This window comes from Aristolochia californica, unplaced genomic scaffold, assembly GCF_029961685.1.
Source record: "Aristolochia californica isolate CCGP_79_NKW_82.1479 unplaced genomic scaffold, dmAriCali1.0.hap1 SCAF_4, whole genome shotgun sequence".
Taxonomy (NCBI): Eukaryota; Viridiplantae; Streptophyta; class Magnoliopsida; order Piperales; family Aristolochiaceae; genus Aristolochia; species Aristolochia californica.
In genome coordinates this window covers 46,859,491-46,883,016 of record NW_027182103.1, presented here as the reverse complement: position 1 = coordinate 46,883,016, position 23,526 = coordinate 46,859,491, and the positions used below count along the sequence as shown (strand labels likewise).

The 23,526-nt window shown below is 38.4% G+C and overlaps 3 protein-coding genes across 3 annotated transcripts; all 3 read left to right on the top strand.

Moving 5' to 3' along the window:
- Positions 1 to 523: 523 nt before the first annotated feature.
- LOC137962859 (elongation factor G, mitochondrial-like) lies at positions 524 to 13,316 on the top strand. The gene is made up of 20 exons (XM_068809969.1): positions 524 to 1,025; positions 7,672 to 7,893; positions 8,345 to 8,466; positions 8,560 to 8,710; positions 8,877 to 8,948; positions 9,285 to 9,380; positions 9,499 to 9,587; positions 9,710 to 9,776; positions 10,087 to 10,125; positions 10,255 to 10,315; positions 10,500 to 10,609; positions 10,703 to 10,777; positions 10,865 to 10,933; positions 11,072 to 11,193; positions 11,466 to 11,591; positions 11,684 to 11,804; positions 11,959 to 12,059; positions 12,164 to 12,224; positions 12,795 to 12,848; positions 12,987 to 13,316. Exons 1-20 carry the CDS (start codon positions 612 to 614, stop codon positions 13,089 to 13,091), a joined length of 2,277 nt encoding a protein of 758 aa, XP_068666070.1. The 5' UTR covers positions 524 to 611; the 3' UTR covers positions 13,092 to 13,316.
- Positions 13,317 to 17,496: 4,180 nt separating this feature from the next.
- Positions 17,497 to 21,603, top strand: LOC137962471 (probable pre-mRNA-splicing factor ATP-dependent RNA helicase DEAH5). Its single transcript, XM_068809355.1, has one exon. The coding sequence runs from the start codon at positions 17,684 to 17,686 to the stop codon at positions 21,278 to 21,280; it is 3,597 nt and encodes a 1,198-aa protein (XP_068665456.1). The 5' UTR covers positions 17,497 to 17,683; the 3' UTR covers positions 21,281 to 21,603.
- Positions 21,604 to 22,050: 447 nt separating this feature from the next.
- On the top strand, positions 22,051 to 23,477 carry LOC137962862 (riboflavin synthase). The gene is made up of 2 exons (XM_068809972.1): positions 22,051 to 22,290; positions 22,452 to 23,477. The coding sequence occupies exons 1-2, from the start codon at positions 22,288 to 22,290 to the stop codon at positions 23,295 to 23,297; spliced, it is 849 nt and encodes a 282-aa protein (XP_068666073.1). The 5' UTR covers positions 22,051 to 22,287; the 3' UTR covers positions 23,298 to 23,477.
- Positions 23,478 to 23,526: the final 49 nt, after the last annotated feature.

Sequence of the window (23,526 nt, the reverse complement as noted above, 5' to 3'; positions counted from 1 at the left end):
TTCCAGGAAATCCTTAAACCCTCTTCCTTGGTTGTCAAGATGTTGGGGATGATCACTTTCTTTTTCCCTAATATTTTCAAAAACATATTTTTATTGAAAAAATTTAATCGGTTCTGTTGATTTTTATACTGTTATAAGAAATGAAGCGAAAATCAAATGTTAGAACCAAAATAGATTATATTCTAATTTGAAAGTTTTTTTTGGATAAAAGTAAAACTTGCTATTTTAAGTGTGTTTTTTTTAACTCTTAGGTGTCATATTTATATATATTGTATTTTCGCATATAACCTATTTCTAAATATAATTAATAAAATATATTAAACATTGACCATATAATAAATATTTTATTTTTAATTGAAGATATAATAAATATAAAACATTGACATATAATAAATATTTTATTTTTAATTGAAGATATAATAAATATAAAACATTAGGATGAGTGCATCATGCTTGCGCGAATGAGTTGCGTTATTTCGTCAGCAGTAAATCAATCACTCACTCGTTCAGGTTTCCCGTTGCTGTCTGCCTTGCTTACAGGACGACGGACGCTGGAAACGAAAGCCGCGGGTGGAGGGGTTTAGGGTTTTAGCAGAAGGAGAACAAACGCGATGGTTCGGTCTTCTGCATCCCGTTTCCTACGCGCTTTACGCGCTGAGAACAGCCTCTCCACCACGCTCTGCTCGTCCTCTGCGCCTTCTTCCTATTTCGCGCTTTTTCTGATCGAAAATGTGTCTCGACGGGGTTTTTCCACTGCGGCCTTGGCTCGGTCCAAGGAGGAGAAGGATGCCTGGTGGAAGGAGGCGATGAGTAAGCTCCGGAACATTGGAATTTCGGCGCATATTGATTCCGGGAAAACCACCCTCACCGAGAGAGTATTGTATTACACGGGAAGAATTCACGAGATTCACGAGGTCAGGGGAAAAGATGGTGTCGGGGCCAAGATGGATTCGATGGATTTGGAGAGGGAGAAGGGGATTACGATTCAGTCCGCGGCTACATATTGTACGTGGAACGGTTATCAGGTGCGGTTTGTTTTACGTGGATTACGTTTTATTAGTGCAGTTTTCGCTGCCTATTTTGCTTTATTGAAATTGGGAGCACGCATTTAGCTCTCTTCTGGACCGACTCTGATTGTTTAGTCCTTGGTTGGTGCTTTACTTATTTGATGTTGGAGTTGACAAATTTTTGTCCGGTGATACCCATTTGGTAGTTCGATGAGCTTTTCTTGTTGATTGGATAGAATTGTCAGAACCCCTAAATTTATATGCAAAAAGTCAGATTTTGGGATCTCTGCATTTTGCAATTTTAGTTGTGATCCACAGCATCCCATTTCTTAAAAATAAGATGTCAGCACTATAGGAAAGCCATTTGCTTCGTGTATTTTTTGTTCTTAGAAGTTCTTTTATGAGTCTCGACTAAAAAGTCATTGTTAGTAGTGTTGCCGTTATGTGTCAAATAGAGTTGCACTGTGAAGCAGCAATTGGAGTTCTCCTCAGTCTCTATTGTTCAGTCCTATATAATCAGCTAGAGCTTCAATATGATTTAATATCTCTTCCTCTCAGCTCCCCAGTTTAAGTTGTAAAACTGTGGAAATGCAGATGAGGCGATTAAGTTTCAGACCAGTAACGGATTTGCTAGTCAATGTTGATACAACCTTGCATTGATTTGAATAAGGATCATGGTAGCTCCAATATTGTGTTCTTCTCTTAATTCATCATACAAGCGGAAAAGTTTGAGAGGGAAAAAAGTTGAAGAGAGAGAGAGAATGAGAGGGAGCGAAAGTGGAAAAGAGAAAATTGAGAAAGTGACTGAGTTGGGGGGCCTGCACATCCCCCAACCACTATTCATAAGATTGAGTACAACTTACAATATTGCCCTTACTTTAAGTGAAAACCCTAATTCTCTATATTTCTTATTCTATGTGTCCTCTTTGCATGAAATTTGGTCCATAGACATAGTTTGACATGTAGAACAAGACCATAAAAAATATAAATAATGACAAGGTTAAATGACCAAAATGCCCCTGTTTTTGTTTTCCAACACTTCCCCTCAAGTTGAAGAGTATATGTCGAATGATCCCAACTTGCCGTAGAAGTTCAAAAATTCACGTTTTCCCAATGCTTTAGTTAGGATTTCGCCGAGTTGATCACGGACCAAACACATGGAGTAGTTACCTCTTTCCTAATTACTGCATCTCGAATGAAATGACAATCTACCTCTATATGCTTTGTTTTTTCATGAAAAATTGGATTGTTTGCAATGAAGATTACTGCATGGTTATCACAATACATAGTCATAGGATCCTTTTGATCGAGGCCAAATTCTTGGACCCGAGCAACAAAATTTTGTTTTTTACTTTTCTAGCTGACTAAATTTTCTCCCAAAAATACAAAGTATCCAGTGGTTGATTTTCTGTCAAGCTTGGAGCTTGCATAGTCAGTATTAGGGAAAACCTCAATCCTCAAATGATTAGTAGGTTTGAAAAGGAGACCTTTCTTGGTGCTCCCTTTAGAAATCTTAAGATACTTTGTGCAACCTCTAGGTGAATCTTACATGGATGTTCCATGAACTGATTCATTGCAAATGAAATATCTAGTCTAGTAACTATAGCATAGATGAGTTTGCCTATTAGCCTTCGATATATTGTTTTATCTTTCAATTCTGGACTTTGATCATCATGAAGATCAAATCCTACCTCCATAGGTGTATTTGTAGGTTTAGCCCCCAAAGTTCATATTCTTGAACCGTATCAGTAACATGTTTCCTTTGAGTCAGCATTGTTTCTTCCTTGCTTCTCGCGACATCAATATCTAGAAAAAATTTCAGCTAACCCATATCCTTAGTTTGAAAGTGATTTGCCAAATGGGATTTAACTTGTTCAATGCATGATTTATCACTCCCAGATAGGATGAAAATTCCAAATGGTCGTTTCGGAATTAATAATGAGTAATCATAGTGGCTTCTACTTAATCCCATGGATATAACCAATTGACTAAAATTTTCAAACCAAGCTCGTAGACTTTGTTTTAAGCCATAAAGGGCCTTCTTGAGTTGACATACCTTATGTGTCTCCCCTTGAGCAACATACCCTAGACGTTGCTCTATATAGACTTCCTCCTCAAGGTCACCGTTAGGGGTGGCATCGAATCGAGCCGAGCCCAAACTTGCCTATGTTCGAGTTAGGTTTGATTTAAATATTTCGAACTTGAGCTTGAGCCAAGCCTAGCCTCGAGCCTAAAATTGTAATCGAGCTCGAGCTCAATAATTTTAACCGAGTTCGAGCTCCTGAGCCGAGTTCGAGCTCAAACCTACATTTAAAATTTTGTATAAAATACTTGTCAAATAAACTATATATAAAATCAAGCTCAAACCTACATTTAAAATTTTGCATAAAATACATGTCAAATAAACTGTATATAAAATTATGCATACATTTTACATAAAATTGGGCATGACCTCTACCTAAAATAGGGCATGACTTCTACCTAAAAATGGGCATGACCTTTGCATAAAATTGGGCATAACCTTTACCTAAAATTGGGCATAACCTCTATACATTAACCCTGCATAAAATTGTTTATGCACCTCAATGACAGGAAAATTTTCTCCTTCCAATCAGTATAATTATCTCCATTCAAAGGAATAATATAGGAGGAATCAAAATTTAGAACAAATAAAGTTTGAACAACTGCAAAATAAACAAAAAGCTTACTAAAACGTGCAATGAAGCCAAATATTGAATATTTATCCATGCAAATAAATTCAAACAAATAAATCAATATGTCATTATAATCTTTCATGCGGGCTTAGATATAACACAAATGATTTATCACTTTATGATGGGATCGAAATTTGTCTGTCAAGAAATTTTCTAGGCCTATGGGCAACTAGAATTTTTTTTTTAGTATTTCTATCTCCATAATTAATCACAATTTTTTATGTCATTAACTTTATGTGACTAAGTTTAATGTCCCTAGGCATTTTCATAATTAAGAATGTTGTGACTATTAGTCAATTATTCAAATGTAAACAAAAATATGACATCAAGATAATTGACTAAAATTGATGCCAATTATTAATTACTTATATTTAGGTCAACCAAAAATACGTATAGAAAATTAAGTATGCATAAAAGCCTAATTTTTTTTCATAAATATGCATATATAAATTCATATTTGCAAAATTATTTAATTCATATGAAGTAAATGAGAAATGGCATAAAAAAAAATATACTGATTTTCTAGTTATTTAAATGTCTATTAAATGTATCCAAAGATATCGCTCAAGGTGAGATGGATTAGAGGTCATTCTCTTAAATTTTAAGTTGAGGTCGCGGGTTCAAATCTCACACTCAACATTAAAATTTCTGTTTTTTTTTTTTTTTTTTTTTTTTTTTTTAGGATTTCCGAGTCGATTGGGTGAGCCCAAATCAACTCAGTTCAAACCTTGGAGGTCGTTTTCAACCTCCATCCCTGTGCTGGCCTCCGTCACCACCTCGATGCCGGCTGCCGGCGTAATCGATGTTGGCACACCCAGCAAACAAAAATTTCCTCCACAAATTTTAAACCTGCAGAGCCAAGAACGCACGAGTAGAGCTCCCTCGTTATGCCCACTAGTCATCGTCAGCTATGAAGACTAGGACCGAGGACGGTAACTCCATTGCGCCAGTCTCTCAAACGGACTAATGTGCTTCCAAAATCTCGACAAATCCACTACCATTGCCAACCCAGCCCTTCGCAAATCTCTCTGTCTCCCACCAGTTCACCGTCCATCACATAACCCATCTTTTGCTACATCCCCTCCACCGAGGAATATAAAGACGCCAAAGAACGAAGACGCCAAAGAGGGAAAACGTCGAAGAATGAAGATGACGAAGAGGGAAGACGCCTCTCAAAATCAAAGCCTGAAGATAGAATAGAAAGTCGAAGAGAGGAAAGGAAGGTTTGTAGAAAATATTAGGGCTCGGCCCAAAATTGCTCATTAAGTAACGAGCCGGCTCACGAGCCACCCTAGTCACCGTATAAGAGGGCATTTTTAATATCCAATTGGAATATAGACCAACTTTGATGGACTACAACATAAATAAATATACGAACAGAAGACAAGCGAGCAATCGGAGAAAAAGTCTCAAAAACATCCACACCAAATGTCTATGTAACCTTTTGGCAACAAGATGTGCCGTGTACCATACAACTAATCCATCAAAATTATATTTAATAGTATAGATCCATCGACATCCGACTACAACAACACCTGGAGGTAAGTGACATAACTCTCAAATCTCTCTGTCAATTAATGCTTCCATCTCAACATCCATGACATTCTTCCAATAAGGTGTCAACAAGGCATCTTGCACTGAAGAATGAATAATGCAAGTGGAGATGGACAAAGTAAACTTATAATAATTATCCGATAATGAATCAAATGAGACAAAATGAGATAAAGGATGGCGGGTACCTTTGCGGACACTCTTTCGAAGGGCAATAGAATGATATGTGAGGAGGGGGTTTGGATCAAAATGAGATGGTTGTTGTCGGCGTTGATATACCTGTAGTGGTTTCTCAGTAGGAGCATCTCGTGAGGTTGGAGTACATTTATCAATTGGAAGAGGAATAACCGGACTAGGTACAGAGGGCTCAGGTGGAACTAACTCAGATTTAGAAGATTCAAAAAATGAAACATCCTCAAATAAGGTAACGTTAGTAGACATAAATGTTTTTCTCATTGAAGGACAACAACATTTGTACCCTTTGTGCATCCAAGAATACCCCAAAAATATACACTTAATAGACCGTGGAGACAATTTATCTTTGGAGTGATCAAAGACATGTATAAAGCATACACACTCAAAGACCCGAGGTGACACTAGAAACAAAGGTGCAGTAGGTAAAACAATCTGAATAGGAATCTTACCATCAAGAACAAAGGACGGCATTTTATTTATAAAAAAAAACATGTAGTAAGAACAACATCACTCCAATAAGGCTTAGATACATTCATATGAATCAACATAGTGCGAGTTACCTCAAGTAAATGATGATTTTTGTGTTCAACAACTCCATTTTGTTGTGCAGTGAATGCACAAGAAGTTTGATGAATGATTCCTTGTGACTGACAGAAAGAGTCAAATTTACGATTCATAAACTCAAGACCATTGTCTGTACACAAGATATGGATAGAAGTTGCAAACTAATTTTTTATTTCATTATAAAATTGTTGAAATACTTAAAAAACTTCAGATTTTTCTCGCATGATATAAATCTGAGTATATCTACTAAAATAATTAATAAAGGAAATAAAATACCTATGACCAAACTGACTAGTCACAGGACAAGGACCCTAGACATCTGAGTGGACAAACTCAAAAAGTTTACTTTTCTTATGAGATGAAACAGGAAAGGAGCTTCATTGATGCTTGCCTAGGGGACATGATTCACATTGAAAGTTAATACCCTGGAAAGATTGATCTCTTATCCATAAAGAACTTCCAAAGACAGCCACATGGCTTTGGTAGTTTCAAAATTCATAAATTGACTCCTGTTATTTGATTCTATGCTAAGTCAAACCATCATTTGACTGTCTTCAGCCTCTCAATCATCATCCTAAGGAACAAGAGAGTCATCTCTAATAAATTTCAGTTTGTTTTTGCCCTACAGATACATTCTAATAGATTTGGACCAAGTAAGGTAATTATCACCATTCAACTTTTCAGAGGTGATAGTAATAAAATCTTTACCATCCGGATTATATGATTCCTTTGTTGAAGTGTAAACCTCACCAGAATTAAGAATACCAAATAGATCAAATAAACCTTCCAAAAAATTCCAAATCAACCAGCTTAAGTGTGCCTCACAACGTAAAATCCCAATTAGGGCAGATATATGATGTGTCCAGATGAAAAAGTCCAACAAGGGGATTGAATTCAGAAGATACAGTGCATTGGGACTTGCACTAGGGCTGATGTTAGCAAGTGCACAGATGATGTCAGCAATCAAAGTTCTGGAACTTTGGCGCACACCTCTAGATCAGCATAAAAAAAACCTCTTTTGTCAGTTTAGAACATCAGAATATGTTCTTAGAATAGTAGAACCAGTAACCCTAGGGTCATGGCAAAGAGAAAAGGAGAAAAAAATTGAATTTTTACTGACCAGTAGCCAAAAAATTGGAAAATGATTCTTCCTTTATGTTTCTATCTACTTCAAAGAGGAGAAAAGCTGACAAAAAATCTTCCTAGATGCAATCTATTGCTTTGATACCATGAAAAAATTGAGAAGAAAAAAAGTTGAAGAGAGAGAGTTAGAGGGAGAGAAAATTAAGAAAGTGATAGAGTTGGGGGGCCTGCACGTCCCCCAGCCTCTATTTATAATCAGAGTTGAGTACAATTTACGATATTATCCTTACTTTAAATGAAAACTCTTAATTTTCTATATTTCCTATTCTACATGTCTTCTTTACATGAAATTTGGTCCCTAGGCATAGTTTGGCATGTAGAACAAGATTACATCAAGAAATATAAATAACGACAAGGCAAAATGACCAAAATGCCCATGCTCTTGTTTTTCAACACAGGCTTTTATTTTCTCCATTCAATTTGGTTCTGTTACACACTGCATATCATTTTCAATTTATTTTTTCTGAATTTAACAGAAAATAGTGATTCTGATGCAGATTAATATAATTGACACACCTGGCCATGTGGACTTCACGATTGAAGTAGAAAGAGCCTTGCGTGTTCTTGATGGTGCAATCCTTGTTCTCTGTAGTGTTGGTGGAGTGCAGAGTCAGTCGATTACTGTTGATCGTCAAATGAGAAGATATGAGGTTCCAAGACTTGCATTTATTAACAAGCTTGACCGAATGGGAGCGGATCCATGGAAGGTTTTGAACCAGGTAGGTATCCTTTTTTTAGGAGTGTCAATGAGCATTTCTGATTTTAAGTACTCAAGGCAGAATCTAAAATGTTGTCATAGCTGAGAGTTCCATGCTAGGCTCTTACATCAGAACCAATCTACTGTATTTTGGAAATTTTTTAGAAAGGTGAAATCTATGTTATGTTTTGTAAAAGGAGGTTGTGGTATTAGAACAATAGACAATAACAAAATATATTGAAATTATTTTGAGCGAGATGGACCGATATCTAAAAACAGATCACTAAGTTTCTATTGAATTGGATCAACTACTTGTTGCTTAATGAATTCATGCTGTATAGTTTACTTCCTGAGTGTTCTAAATAAGGTCAGTTTGGTCCAGTTAGAAGGGTTCTGGAGTGACATTGTTTGCAGATGAAACAGAAAGCACGAGAAAGGCCTCAATACTAATATATTTACAACTGTTATTCTAGGCAAGGGCTAAGCTTCGCCATCATAGTGCTGCTGTGCAAGTTCCAATTGGATTAGAAGAGGAATTTGAGGGTCTTGTGGACCTTGTGAATTTGAAGGCATATTACTTTCATGGTTCCAGTGGGTTCGTCCATATAGCTTTTTTATCTTTTTATGCTAGCAGAATTATGGATTGTAAATTCCACTGGATCTGTAAATCTTCAACCCTTATTTGCAGGGAGAAAATTGTCTCAGCTGATATTCCTGAAAATATGGAGGCTGTGGTAAAAGAAAAGCGAAGAGAACTGATTGAAGTTGTTTCTGACGTGGATGATGTACTAGCTGAAACCTTCCTGAGTGATGAACCCATATCCTCTGCTGACCTTGAGGTGTGCTTGGTGATTAGTTGTCCCAGATCGAATTGTTTTTTAATAGATTTATACTTGATTGTACACTTCTGAAAATTTTATTAGGTCTTATTTATTTTTCTCTCATAATATAAAAAATGGGTTTCTTCACTACCTTCTTAAATGCCTTCTTACTTGTTCTTGTTAGATGGCGATTCGCAGGGCTACTGTTGCAAGGAAATTCATCCCTGTGTTTATGGGGAGTGCAGTCAAGAACAAGGTCACTACCTTCATTTAGATATTCAGATATTTACATTCATGGAAATCTTTTTTTAAGGATAGATCGTGACTCCAATGAAAGACCACCAAGCCCCATAGATAATTGTGAAAGTTGGTCAATTTGGGTGCCATAATTATTTTTCTAAGCCTCATAGATTATTGTGAAAAAATATTGTGGTCAATTTGGACATCATAATTAATTTTCATTTTTAAGAATGTAGCTTTCTCCATTCCAGAGATGATATCCTATGAGATCATTTAGTTCTATTTATGGGAGAAAACATGATATAAGACATCTCTTCTGTTAATTGTGCTGTTTTTACTTCTTCCAATGCAGGGGGTACAACCTCTTCTGGATGGGGTGCTTAACTACTTGCCTTGTCCTATTGAAGTCAGTAATTATGCTCTTGACCAGAACAATAACGAAGAAAAGGTGTAAATTATTGCTCTTGGTTTATATATTTTTTTTTTTGCATGCTGGGTCAAACCCTTTTCTTCTTCCTGAGTTCCAAATTAGGTTCTCATGTTGTTTTCAAATGTTCAATCCAAAGGTTCTATTATCTGGTTCCCCAGTTGGACCCCTCGTGGCATTGGCTTTCAAACTGGAAGAGGGGCGCTTTGGTCAGTTAACTTATCTAAGGTAAATTCTATATTTTATTTAATTTTGGGTTATTTAATTCCCTACTACATTTCTGCAACATCTCAGTTCTCGTTCTTTACTTTTTTAATTTGAGAGTTGGATTTCCATTTCTGTTTTTCCAGAATTTATGAAGGTACCATTCGAAAGGGTGATTTTATTATTAATGTGAACAATGGCAAGAAAGTTAAAGTAAGTTGTCCTTTAGCTCTTAGTTTCCATTTGATTCAAGAGGTTCTTAAGGTAGCCATCTGGAAATGAAATCTTGGTGATGGAAGTCTTTTTTTTATAAATTTAAACCATTATGTGAAATGAGTGGGTGTGTTTTTTTTTTCAAAGAAAGTTTTCACTCTTATTATTGTATTTATAAATAGATTTTACTCAATTGTAATAAATAAATAGATTTTACTCAATTGTAATATATAAATAGATTTTGCTCAATTGTAATATTGAGCTGTGCTGTCATCTTTGCTGACTTCTCTTTGATGTTCACTTCATGAAGGTTCCCCGCTTAGTTCGGATGCACTCCAATGAAATGGAGGTTTGGTCATCTTTATTTTGCATTTCCAAGTTTAGCTCTGGTTCTTTTCTTTTTCTTCTTTCTGCAAACGAGGGGCTCCAATTTGTTTGAATGCCTATTCTCTTAATTCTCTGGGAACTTGTTTTACAGGACATTCAAGAGGCCCATGCTGGACAAATTGTTGCTGTATTTGGTGTAGATTGTGCATCAGGTGCAATCCCATATCAACGTTTGGAAACTATATTTCCCTTTATCTTCAATTAGTGGTTATATGAGTCTGCTGCATGTAGAAACAAATGTCTCAGTGAGAAGCAAATCTGTGTATGAAAGGACTGTCTCTGTCCGTATTTGCCTCGTTCTTTGGATCTAATGCTTCTATATGATCTGATTGCCAGGTGATACTTTCACCAATGGGTCAGTTAGGTATACCATGACTTCAATGAATGTTCCTGAACCGGTCATGTCTTTAGCTATTTCTCCTGTTTCTAAAGATTTTAGTGGACAAGTAAAGTATTTCCTATGAAATATTTGTTTTTTCTTTTTACTGCTTTTGGGGCATTGTTTTTGGTAACTCAGTCTCACAACCTTTATTTACCAGTTCTCAAAAGCCTTGAACAGATTCCAGAGAGAGGATCCCACTTTTCGTGTTGGTACAGATTCTGAAAGTGGCCAGGTACGGTTTGAATCTCATTTTCTGGTTAAGCCTAAAAATGCATTTTCCATCCCCTGAAAAGATGTGTTGAATCTGTTTGGTTCGTAGACTATAATATCTGGAATGGGAGAGCTGCATTTGGATATTTATGTTGAAAGAATTCGTAGAGAGTACAAGGTACTGCAAGATCTTTTAGCCTATGCTCTTAAAGAAAGAATTTTGTATTATTATAATCTCCATGCTTTTCAAGCAGTTTCTCACCAGATTTTGAAATACTATCTTTTTATGTACACACTGATCTTGTGTGCTGCATAGGTTGATGCAGAAGTTGGAAAGCCCCGTGTTAACTTCAGGGAGACGATCACCCAGCGTGCAGAATTTGATTATTTGCATAAGAAGCAAACTGGTGGTCAAGGTCAATATGGAAGAGTGTGTGGGTAAGCGCTAGCTTGTAAATAATCCAAACCTCCTTTACTTTTTATTATCATATATACTAATGATTGTGGACATGCACTTGAAAATAGTAGCAACAGTATGACATCATTCGCAAATGCTTTGATGATCATATAAAGCATAACTAGGCTTGCTGTATTCAAGTGATTTGGCAGATGTGTACTGTGCCCCATTGTATTGCTGGAGATATTCTACATGCAATAAATGTGCTGATAAGGTTGTTGTTTGCAATTTCATTGTTGTCATTTCTGGTCAGATATGTAGAGCCACTCCCGACTGGTTCAGCTACTAAGTTTGAATTTGAGAACATGATTATTGGACAAGCTATTCCTTCTGGTTTTATCCCTGCTATTGAGAAGGGTTTTAAAGAAGCCGCAAATTCGTGAGTACAGAATCTGTATTACTAGTTGCAATGAAGTATTTTTTTTTTGTTTTCAGTTTTTATTCAATCTGTCTTGTTCTGAACCCATGTAGGGGTTCACTGATTGGATATCCTGTGGAGAATATACGTATTGTCTTGACGGATGGTGCATCCCATGCTGTGGATTCCAGTGAACTTGCTTTCAAATCTGCATCAATTTATGCTTTTAGACAGGTTACTTGCTCTTATTGGCTAGTCGGATCATCTGTATCTCAAAATCTACAGCACGTTTCTGGACCTCCATTATGTTTGAGAGGAGAAAAAGTTGGCTTGACGTTCCACTGACATTTCTTACTGTTTTTTTTTTTTTTTTTTTTGTCATAAATAGTGCTATGCAGCAGCAAAGCCTGTCATCCTGGAGCCCACTATGTTGGTTGAGGTAAAAGTACCAACTGAATTCCAAGGTCCTGTAACAGGTGACATTAACAAGTGAGTATGACAATTTCTATATCAGCTGTTTTAAGTTCTGAAATTCCATTGAGGTACTCTGACATCTGGTTTCTGTAAATTGCCTGTTTTATTTGAAATGATAGGCGGAGGGGGGTGATTGTTGGAAATGACCAGGACGGTGATGACTGCGTAATCACTGCACAAGTATGTAGATTTTTTTCAATAGTTTTGGTTTCAGTTTGATATTCTCCAATAATTGTCGTGGCTTAAATTTTTTATTAGAAGTTTAACATTGTAATTAAACTATGAATTTGTCATCTGGAGAACTCAAACATCAGAAACCAATGTTTTGTAAATCTGGCCCAGTCTGGGCAAGCGAACCAGTGGTACTGCAGTCAGAAAACTAGACAGGGCCTATCACCACCAAATAATTTATTTTTTGAAAGATCTTAAAACCCAGGTGGATCAGTCGGTTCATCTACTACCCAGCTGCCCCATTCTGGAAAACTGGAGATGAGGTTCAACTTGTTTCCTTGTGTTAAATCTTCGTTTCTAAACTTACTTGAGTTGATAGCTTGGCCTTATTTGAGGCAAAAACTTTAAATTCAACTAGATATCATTAATTACTTTTTTTCCTATTTACATAAGCGCATTCCACTTCAAATGCCTACCTCTGCTTGATCTTATGTCGTGTATCTGATCCATTTTTTTTCCTTTATTTAAAACTTTATCAGTAACTTCAGCCTCCACTGACTAGTTGATTTTGAGTCTCAGGTTCCTCTGAACAACATGTTTGGTTATTCTACCTCTCTTCGATCAATGACCCAGGTGATTACTTGGTTTTTTCAATCATGTAGAATGCTCACTTGGTTTTTTCAGTCAAGTTGGATGCTCATCTTCGTAGTATGATAAGAAATTGTGTGGCTTTCCTGTTAAAGCAATTTATGGTAACGACTTGTTTTGCAGGGCAAAGGTGAATTTACAATGGAATACAAACAACATTTGCCTGTACCCCAAGATGTACATATGCAACTTGTGAACACTTACAAGGCAAGCAAGGGAGCTGAGTAACAAGGTGGCATCTGCTAGCCACAAGTTTTTCCTGTATTATTTGATATTTTTTTGCCATTGTAACGTCGTTTTCAGTTATACAAGAAGAAGTGAGCTTAGTGCTTATAGATTCAAAGGGTAAGTTTTCCAACTAATAAGATCGATAGTCCAGGGCTTACAATGTTTGACACTACCAATAAATTTTGATGATGCTGGGATAATGTTATTTGGATGTTTTAGTAAGTCTATGACTTGTCCAGGTAGGTATCTTTCTACTTTTTCTTCTTCCACTACATAGTCATGGTGAAAAGGAAGACCGTACTTGGATGTATCGTGGTGCTCTCTTGCTGAGCAATTTTTATTTCTCGCACGTCTCGGTTTTGGGGATGTTTATTGGCCGATTGCATTTGATGGTCGGTCTCATCTAGGAAGGAAGAGGAATTTTTTGGTTGTATTTGAGACTTAGAGAGAGAAGAAAGATAAAATGCTTACCTGAAAAATTATACGATTTTTCTGATAAAAAATTCCAGACTCGTGTTTCTAGAAAACATGTTTCTATTAAAAATGACTTTCCAGCAATTCCTCGTTAGTATACCTATTTTTCCGGCATCTCGTACCGACTTTCCAGCCGTACTGGACCAGTAATCTGGCCGATTCCTGTTGCCCGGTAAACAATAATTAAGACCCACTAGCCGATGTCTGCTACGGTCAAACAATTGTACGTGCAAATGGGCGCCGCGTCTTTTGTTGGAAGGGGGCAATGTCGCAACTGATGGGGGGATCCAACCGATTCGCGAACAACCGAAATTGACCTTTGACCAGATCTTATTACCTCTAAAAGTATTTGTGAAGTTTGAAGTGAAAGGATTCCATTTCCTTAAACCCATCCCAATCCCAATCCCTTCATAATGGATTGCTATAAGCTCTCGGCGCAAAAGGAATCTACAGGGATCGCCAATTATGTAGGATCAACAAATGATTTTGAGTTTTAAAAGAGATGCGAAGAACAAGCATGACCTCTAATGGTGCGTCGCCAGGACCCATTAACTCTAGTTGCGCATGTGATAACAAAGAACCGCCGATTTAGACCGCAATAACAATATTAAAAAATTCAACCAACCGCAACTGATCCGTGACTATGCTGATTTTCGTTCTTTGACGGAGGATAGGAGTTGGGAGGAAGTAGTATAAAAGAATCGTGAGCAATTAAGCTTTCTTTAATTAGCAAAGCCTTGAAGAATTGGTACAAGATTTCTCACAGAGCAGAAAAAGGGCTCCAAACATTAGGAACTTAGAAACTCTTCATGATTACTGCCGTCCTCTGAACAAACCACAGGATTCCTTGTTTCACCTATGAGCTGTAACAAGGGTCTCGATGAATCTCAAGCCGTCGAACCTGGGAGCGAATTTTTCGATTGAAGACGAAGTTCTTGAGGAGGAACGATCTAGTTCTTCTCTCGGTTTATTTTCCTGCGAAGAGACAATTGAAAAGGAAAAGTTAAGAGGACGCTGATAATCCAACTGTCCGAATGCTAAACCTCTAAAGAGACCTAACGAAAAACCAAAAATATCACAAGAATACGTCTAATTTTCTTCGTAAAAGACGGGAAGCAGGACCTGAGAGAATTTTACCAAGATTATTTTAAGAAGAAGAAGAAGAAGAAAGCCACTCGGCTCTAAAATCATCAAAAAAATCACACAAGTCACATAGACTTGTAATTTTTAGACAACAAGCAAAGGCGGAACAAATCTTTCTACTTCCAATAGCACAGAACATAAAACAAGACAAACGAAAAACCGAATTAATTAACTCAAGAAGTCCAGAAACAATTGTTCAATCTCATTTACCTCGTGAGATGATCGGACCTTCATATTCGCGGACAAACCAGACGAACTCGAAGAAACTGAGACGGCAGCAACCGAAGCAGCAGTCATGGCGGCAAACAGCACACCCGTTCTCTCCATCGCAAACTCCGAAACAGATCAAAACTGCCGAATTAGGCAAAGAGAAAAAATAAGCGAAGATGAAGCAAGGAATGTTTTCACAGAGCTTCTTCTTCTTCTTCTTCTTCTTCTTCTTCTTCTCTCTCTGTTACCCGCTTCCGTCGTTACGTCGTTTCCTTCCTCGCTTGGGGCTTTATATAAGACCATCGGCGGTGAATTTCGAAACTTTCACGCGCCTCAGGCAGTATAAAATTACCAAAACACCCTCAAGATCTTCGACTATATATCTCGTCGTATCGTTAATACAGGGACGCGAAGGTCAAAGAAAATTCCAGACATGCTTCTCGCGTTTCGATTTTTTCCAAGAAGCGTTGAGGGGAAACATAAAAGGCTGATCTTTCCAAGTCGTTATCAAAACGAGCGGCAACACGTGTACGGTTCTGATGACGGCACGAAAGTGCAAGAAACATCTGCCTTTGGTTTTAGCTTTATCTCTTGGTGGCGTGAGGTATAGGCAGTCGAGGATAACGAAGAGGAGTCGAGACATGTAATTACTAAATTACCCCCACCTTTATTTTAAAGATATTTTAATATAATTCCAGAGTCCAATAACAAACCGGGATTCCTGGCGGTTAGGATTCTTGGGAACGGTTCGGTTCCCACAATATGGAAAATATTTAATTATTCAAAATGCAGATTTAACCTTCGGTTGTTTAATATAAATATTATTTTTTATATATAAATAGGATCCTTATTTTCGAATAAATAATTAAATAACAGATATTTAATGGTATTTTTTTGTAGAAAATAATTAAAAAATCTAGGACATTTTCGTCATTTTAGGATTTCAAATGGTTGGGATTAAGGAAAAGCGACGTATGGAAAGCCGACAATGGTCGGTAGTTGTGTGCTTTTATTCGTGTGGCTTTCGTGACTCGAAGCCGCTCGGTGCGAAAACGACAACTGGAAAGATAGGTCAATCGTGGATCGACACGTGGATACTTCCAACTGGTCCATCTGCCTCTGTTTTTAGCCACTTTTGAGAATAGATCTGAACCGTCGAGAGATGTGAGATCTGCGCCGGTTGAGATACAAAATGTCAAAAAAGATCGTCCATTCAGAAGATAGAATCTATCGAACGTTCCAGATTGGTCTGAAGGTCAAGAACACGTGGAATTTAATTTTTTGAAAAATAATTTTTTAACCGAAAAATTAAACAGGAGGGGAGTGGATAAGATAACTCATGAAGGCAGAAGATAAGATAAGAAAGATTATGTAACAAACTTTAGATCAAATCGGGATTATTGAACTAAAAGTGAATTATTTTTTTTTGTTAGTTTGCTCAATGTAAAATTGGAGTGAAAAGTATTTTCTGGTGTTAGTGTGTATAATGAAAAATGTTATATAAATAAGAGAATGAATTTGTTAATAAAATATTTTGATAGATTTAACTTTAGAAGATAGATAGTATTTAACTTTTTTATTAATAAAATGAGAAAATTTTAAAATATTTATTAATTAAATTAAATATAACAAATAATATACATAAACAAACATGGTTAGTTATTTAATGAAATTATGATTTTTAAAAAAATATTAATTATCACTCTTAAATTAATAATTTAATATAATATTAAAAGTCATTAATATAATAAATAATGAAATGGGGTATTTTATTAATAAATCTATTTAAATATTTAATATATAAAACAAATTCAAATAGACAAATTTAGATATTTCTTATTTTGATGGCATTTCTCATTGATTTAACACTAAAGTAAACAATTAATCAAAACTTCTACTAATCACAAAAGCTTCAAAAAGCCCCAAATCGCACAAATGTCTCAATCAACCATGGTGGCAAAACACTCGGATGGGTGGGCCTGCAACTTGTACTCCTTCGGTCCACTTTGGCCACTGGCCGGCCAACTTGCCCACAACAAACTACCCATTAAACTATCAAATCGGCGATCTCCTGCAATTTGAAAACGAACCACGTTTCCCCTTTCCCTTGAATTTTGCTTCGTTAGCCAAGTAAAAATGGATTGATGGGTTCTTCCATGGAAAGATTAATTGGTTTCTAAACAATCCGACCATCTTTGTTGATTGATTCGTCTTCAAGGAACTGAAAAGGAAGACGAGAGAGGGCGAGCGGAGGCAGCAGCATGGTAGCACGGCGGGGAGCCCATAGAGAGAGGAGAATGCAGAGAGCGTCAAATGAGCAAGTGAAAGCTAATGAATGGGTTGAACCCTCGGAATTCACTTTTATTCAATTTACACTAGAGCCGGTGAAAATGAAGAGTGTCGACAGAGCGAAAGATGTAGAGAGCGTTGAGTGAGTGAAAGTGGATGAACCAGTTTATTCACTTTCACTTTCCCTCGTGGGCACCCACTAACCATTTTTCCCTTTCCCTTTCCCTGGGCACTAACAGGCCCAAAACATGTAAAATGCTTCAGAAAGGTTTTCAATTTCCTGCCTAAGCGGAATAGCGTTTCCATTCGATACCCTAGTTTTCGTAACTGAATTTCAAACAGGGCGTAAGGCGCAGCGCGATCTCCTCTCTGCTTCACTCAAAAACCCTTACTGTAAGAGCCCCCCATTTCCTTTACTTTTCCTCGGAATTTTTGTTTTCCCTTATTCGTTCCTTCGCCTTTTCTACGCTATTTTGATGGCAACGGAAGCCCTTGATGAAGGGCTGAAGAAGCTGGAATATCTCTCTCTCGTCAACAAAGTATGTACGGAACTCGAGTCGCACGTAGGGTGCGGCGACAAGGTGTTAGCCGAATTTATAACCGACCTTGGTCGGGAATCGGAAACTGTTGATGAGTTTGATGCAAAGCTGAAAGATAATGGGGCGGAGATGCCTGATTATTTTGTTCGGACCCTCCTAACAATTATTCACGCCATTCTCCCTCCAGAACCGAAATCCAAAGGGGAAAATGGAAAATCATACGAAGAAGGGAACAAAACGGCGTTCCCTGCTCTGTCCATTGCAGATGACAGGGAACGGGCGAAGAAAATGGAGAATGAGATCCAACAGGAGGTGAGACAGGTGGCTGTATATCGAGACAGAGATGGAGGTCAAGACCAAGGAAGAGGTAGGGATAGAACCAGGGATAGATATAGTGACAGAAATGAAGGTAGAGATAGATATAAAGACAGAGATGGGGGTCGAGAGTCGGATAGATATAGAGATGGTTATAGGGATGATAAATACAGTAGAGATGAGAGGAGTAGGGACAAAGATGAACCGAGGGTTAGGGGAAGCCATCGAAGTCGGCGTGATCGAGACAGAGAAGATGACTATGATGGGAGAGATAGTGCTAGAGTTAGCAGAGGTGATGGAGATGATAAAAGGAATTCTTGGCAGAAGGGTAGTGGTGGCTCAGATGAACCAGAACTGTATGAAGTGTATTCTGGCAGGGTCTCAAAAGTAATGGACACAGGCTGCTTTGTTCAATTGAATGGATTTAAGGGTAAAGAAGGTTTAGTCCATATAACACAGATGTCAAGAAGGAGGGTGCCAAATGCCAAGGATGCTGTTAAGCGTGGTCAGGAAGTGTTTATAAAAGTCGTTTCAAAGTCGGGTAATAAGCTCAGTCTTTCTATGAAGGATGTTGATCAGGATACTGGTAAAGATCTCCTTCCAATGAAGAAGAGTTCTGAAGATGACACTTACCAAACAAATCCATCGAGTGCAAATCCTGGCCCCACAACTAGAATTGGACTCTCGGGAATCCCAATAGTGGAAGACAGCAATTCTGTTCCATCACGAAGGCCATTGAAGCGAATGAGTTCACCAGAGATATGGGAAGCAAAACAACTTCTTGCATCTGGTGTTTTGGGTATTAGGGACACTCCTATGTACGATGAAGATGGAGATGGGCTACTACGTCATGATGAAGGTGCTGAAGAAGAGCTTGAGATTGAGTTGAATGAAGATGAACCCCCATTTTTACAAGGGCAGAGTCGTTATTCTCTTGATGTTTCACCTGTTAAAATATTCAAAAATCCAGAGGGTTCACTGAGCCGTGCTGCTGCTCTTCAGTCAGCTCTCATAAAGGAGAGGAGAGAAGTGCGCGAGCAACAGCAGAGAACAATGCTTGATTCAATTCCAAAGGATCTCAATCGTCCTTGGGAGGATCCGATGCCTGAGACAGGTGAGAGGCACCTCGCACAGGAGCTGAGGGGTGTGGGACTCTCAGCTTATGACATGCCAGAGTGGAAAAAGGAAGCATATGGGAAAACTTTAACGTTGGGGCAGAGGTCAAAACTCTCTATCCAGGACCAGAGGCAGAGCCTTCCTATATATAAACTGAAGAAAGAGCTAATTCAGGCAGTGCATGACAATCAGGTGTTGGTTGTTATTGGTGAGACAGGTTCTGGCAAGACAACCCAAGTGACCCAGTACCTGGCTGAAGCAGGCTACACCACCAGAGGTAAGATTGGATGTACTCAACCCCGAAGAGTGGCTGCTATGTCAGTTGCTAAGAGAGTGGCAGAAGAGTTTGGGTGTCGATTAGGTGAAGAGGTTGGTTATGCCATTCGTTTTGAAGATTGCACTGGTCCTGATACTGTGATCAAGTATATGACTGATGGTATGCTTCTTAGGGAGATATTGGTGGACGAGAACCTGTCACAGTACTCTGTTGTCATGTTGGATGAGGCTCATGAGAGAACCATCCACACTGATGTACTGTTTGGCCTACTAAAACAGCTTGTAAAACGAAGACCTGACCTTCGTCTCATAGTCACTTCTGCCACCCTTGATGCAGAGAAGTTCTCAGGATATTTTTTCAACTGCAATATCTTTACAATCCCTGGGAGAACTTACCCTGTTGAGATACTCTACACAAAACAGCCAGAAAGTGATTACCTTGATGCAGCTTTGATTACTGTCCTGCAGATTCACTTGACTGAACCAGAAGGTGACGTTCTTGTCTTTTTGACTGGCCAAGAAGAGATTGATCATGCTTGCCAGTCGTTGTTTGAGAGGATGAAAGGGCTTGGGAAAAATGTTCCAGAACTGATAATATTACCCGTCTACAGTGCTCTTCCTAGCGAGATGCAATCAAGGATCTTTGACCCTGCCCCACCAGGTAAACGGAAGGTTGTTGTTGCAACAAATATAGCTGAGGCTTCTTTGACCATCGATGGGATATTTTATGTTGTTGATCCAGGGTTTGCAAAACAGAATGTCTATAACCCAAAGCAGGGCCTTGATTCTTTAGTCATAACTCCGATATCTCAGGCTTCAGCAAAGCAAAGAGCTGGGCGTGCAGGGCGTACAGGCCCTGGAAAATGTTACCGCCTTTACACTGAGAGTGCTTATCGGAATGAGATGTCACCTACCTCCGTTCCAGAAATTCAAAGGATCAACCTTGGCTTGACAACTCTCACCATGAAGGCTATGGGGATTAATGATCTTTTGTCATTTGATTTTATGGATCCTCCTACTCCACAAGCACTTGTCTCCGCCATGGAACAGCTGTACAGTTTAGGAGCATTGGATGAAGAGGGTCTCCTGACTAAACTGGGTAGGAAGATGGCTGAATTTCCATTAGAACCGCCATTGTCGAAGATGCTTCTAGCTAGTGTGGATCTTAAGTGCAGTGATGAAATTTTAACTATCATAGCCATGATTCAAACTCAGAATATCTTCTACAGGCCTAGAGAGAAACAGGCCCAAGCTGATCAGAAGAGAGCCAAATTTTTCCAGCCAGAAGGGGACCATTTAACTCTCTTGGCTGTCTATGAGGCATGGAAGGCCAAAAACTTTTCTGGGCCTTGGTGCTTTGAAAACTTTGTTCAGTCTCGATCATTGAGGAGAGCACAGGATGTGAGGAAGCAGCTTTTGACAATCATGGACAAGTATAAAATGGAGGTTGTCAGTGCTGGTAAAGATTTTACCAGTATACAAAAAGCTATTGCTGCAGGGTTCTTTTTCCATGCAGCCAGAAAGGATCCCCAGGAGGGATATCGCACCTTGGTGGAGAATCAGCCAGTTTATATTCATCCTAGTAGTGCACTTTTCCAGAGGCAACCAGACTGGGTGGTTTACCATGAGCTTGTCATGACCACAAAGGAGTATATGCGTGAGGTTACTGTTATTGATCCTAAGTGGTTGGTAGCTCTGGCACCAAGATTTTTCAAAGTAGCTGATCCTACTAAAATGAGCAAGCGCAAGCGACAAGAACGTATTGAACCTCTATATGATAGATATCATGAACCAAACTCTTGGCGTTTGAGTAAGCGCAGAGCATGATGATGACTTGGTATGTTATTTTGGTCTCAGTGCTAAAAGACCCTTTCTGTGGTCTGATTGGTGCTGCTGACTTTCATCCCATGTACTTTGTTTCCCATCTCTCTGTAAATGTAAATTTCCTTTTTATGACATAATGCTTCTGCCCTGAGCTGCTTCTCAATTCTCATTTCTTTTAATGCTTTCTGTCTTTATTGATAAGCTACATGCTTAGATTGCAAATTACTAAATGTCATGAAATGGAAGTTTCAATTCGTGGTTAGATTTGATGTCACTTTGAATTATTATGTAACTGTAGTTCATTGCAACATGGAGTGATTTAGACTTTGTGGGTGCTGAATTCAAGCTTGTCTTTGGATATAGAACCATTGGTCTCTCGATCAATGTCTTGCTGATGTCTCAATGTTTCAATTCCACTTCTCACTTCTATTAATTTTTTATTCTACATTAAGCAAGAACGTTTAGTCAAACTTTTCTCTCGAGCCCATATATAATCAGGAATCTTCCTATTTTAACGTTGGAAACTCTCATTCTTATCACATTCTAGGGTTCATTGTTCAAGAAAAGTGAGGTAATAATTTTGATTTTTTTATTATCATTTGATGATTTAAATTATGATCCAATAGCTGCAAACAACTGCATTTTCGATGGAAATTTTTAAATCCTTAGAGAGAAAACCAGGGAGAATGAGAAGAAGAGGAAAACAAAAAAATGAGGACCAATTTAAAATCTCTCAATCTTACATTTAAAACGAGCTGTGCTTGCCACAGTATGGGATTTCGTCACCTAAATTTAAGGGTCGGTTCACCGGCCCAACGTCTGCAGATCTCGCCTCCTCTTAAAGCAATCAACGAGCATCGAAATCTTCCTTCGTCAACCAAAATTGAGAAGCAGCTGCGACTGCTGGTAGGAACTTCCCTTTCGGATTGATCTTCTTCCTGACAGGCCGCTTTCTTTGCTCCAAGCGAACCCGGTCGTCCTTGATTTGCTGTTGACGAAGAACTGATATAATGGTTGGCGATTTATCTTTCTTTTCTTCTTATTTTTTCCTTGATCTTCTTCGTTGCTAGGTATTCTTTTCCGTTCAGCTATCACATATATATGCGGATTTGGAATGGAATTCTCGCGCTACTTTGGTTGTCTTTACCTGACTTTGCTCTTTTGTTTTTGCTAGATGACTGCCGCTTCCTCCGTTTTTTTCTGCAAATCCCTCGTAAAAGCTCATTGTATCCAAAATCCTGGTCTCTTCGTTCCTTTAAATCACAATCTGAAGCAAAATTACAGCGTATCACACCTCGCATTCAAGTCTCATTCTCTCCATATCTTAAGTCGCTCCAAATCCAGGATAATAAAACCTTCTGCCCCTTTTCGTAGCCCCATCAAATGTCTTTTTACCGGCATTGTCGAAGAAATGGGGGAAGTCGTGGAGCTTGGTTCTACTTCTGATGGCGGATTCAACTTGAAAATCCACGCAAAGACCATTCTTTCTGATGTTAAACTCGGTGACTCCATCGCCGTCAATGGGACCTGCCTCACCGTTACTCACTTCGACCTTGCCACTTCGAATTTCACCGTGGGTCTTGCACCTGAGACTCTTCGCAAAACCTCCCTGATTGAACTCTCTCAGGGCTCCCTCGTCAACCTGGAGAGGGCCCTATTGCCCTCCACCCGGATGGGCGGCCACTTCGTGCAAGGCCACGTTGATGGCACTGGTGAGATCGCCTCACTGGTCTTAGAGAAAGATTCAGTGTGGGTGAAAGTGAGAACATCCCAGGAATTACTGAAATTTATCGTGCCCAAGGGGTTTATTGCTGTTGATGGCACTAGTTTGACGGTAGTTAATGTGTATGATGAGGAGCTCTGCTTCGATTTCATGTTGGTAGCTTACACTCAGCAGAAGGTGGTGATTCCATTGAAGAAAGTCGGACAGAAGGTGAATTTGGAAGTCGATATATTGGGGAAATATGTTGAGAGGCTGCTCAGCAGTGGTGGGTTTACTCATTTACCTTCTTCTTCATGATTGGCTTCTTGCAGATGTTTATGACTTCCATGTATTTTTCTTTTTGAAGACCTTTTCTGGGATCTCTTGGTTGCAACATATGTGTAACGTGAGTTTGAAGAATTTTACAGCTTGCAGTGTCAATTCCATAAAGAATCGTGAAATGGAAATAAATGTGTTTGAATAAGAAAACTTGTGAGAAATGCAACTTCATTGTCTTATATAAGTTAGATGCTAGTTATGGTGCAAC

Bases quoted from the DNA above. Each gene is read 5' to 3' on its own strand.
- LOC137962859 (XM_068809969.1), top strand. From the start codon at position 612: ATGGTTCGGTCTTCTGCATCCCGTTTCCTACGCGCTTTACGCGCTGAG. The intron at 10,610-10,702 runs GTAAAGTATTTC...TTTATTTACCAG, and splicing joins CTAAAGATTTTAGTGGACAA to TTCTCAAAAGCCTTGAACAG. The intron at 11,194-11,465 runs GTAAGCGCTAGC...ATTTCTGGTCAG, and splicing joins CAATATGGAAGAGTGTGTGG to ATATGTAGAGCCACTCCCGA.
- LOC137962471 (XM_068809355.1), top strand. From the start codon at position 17,684: ATGGCAACGGAAGCCCTTGATGAAGGGCTGAAGAAGCTGGAATATCTC.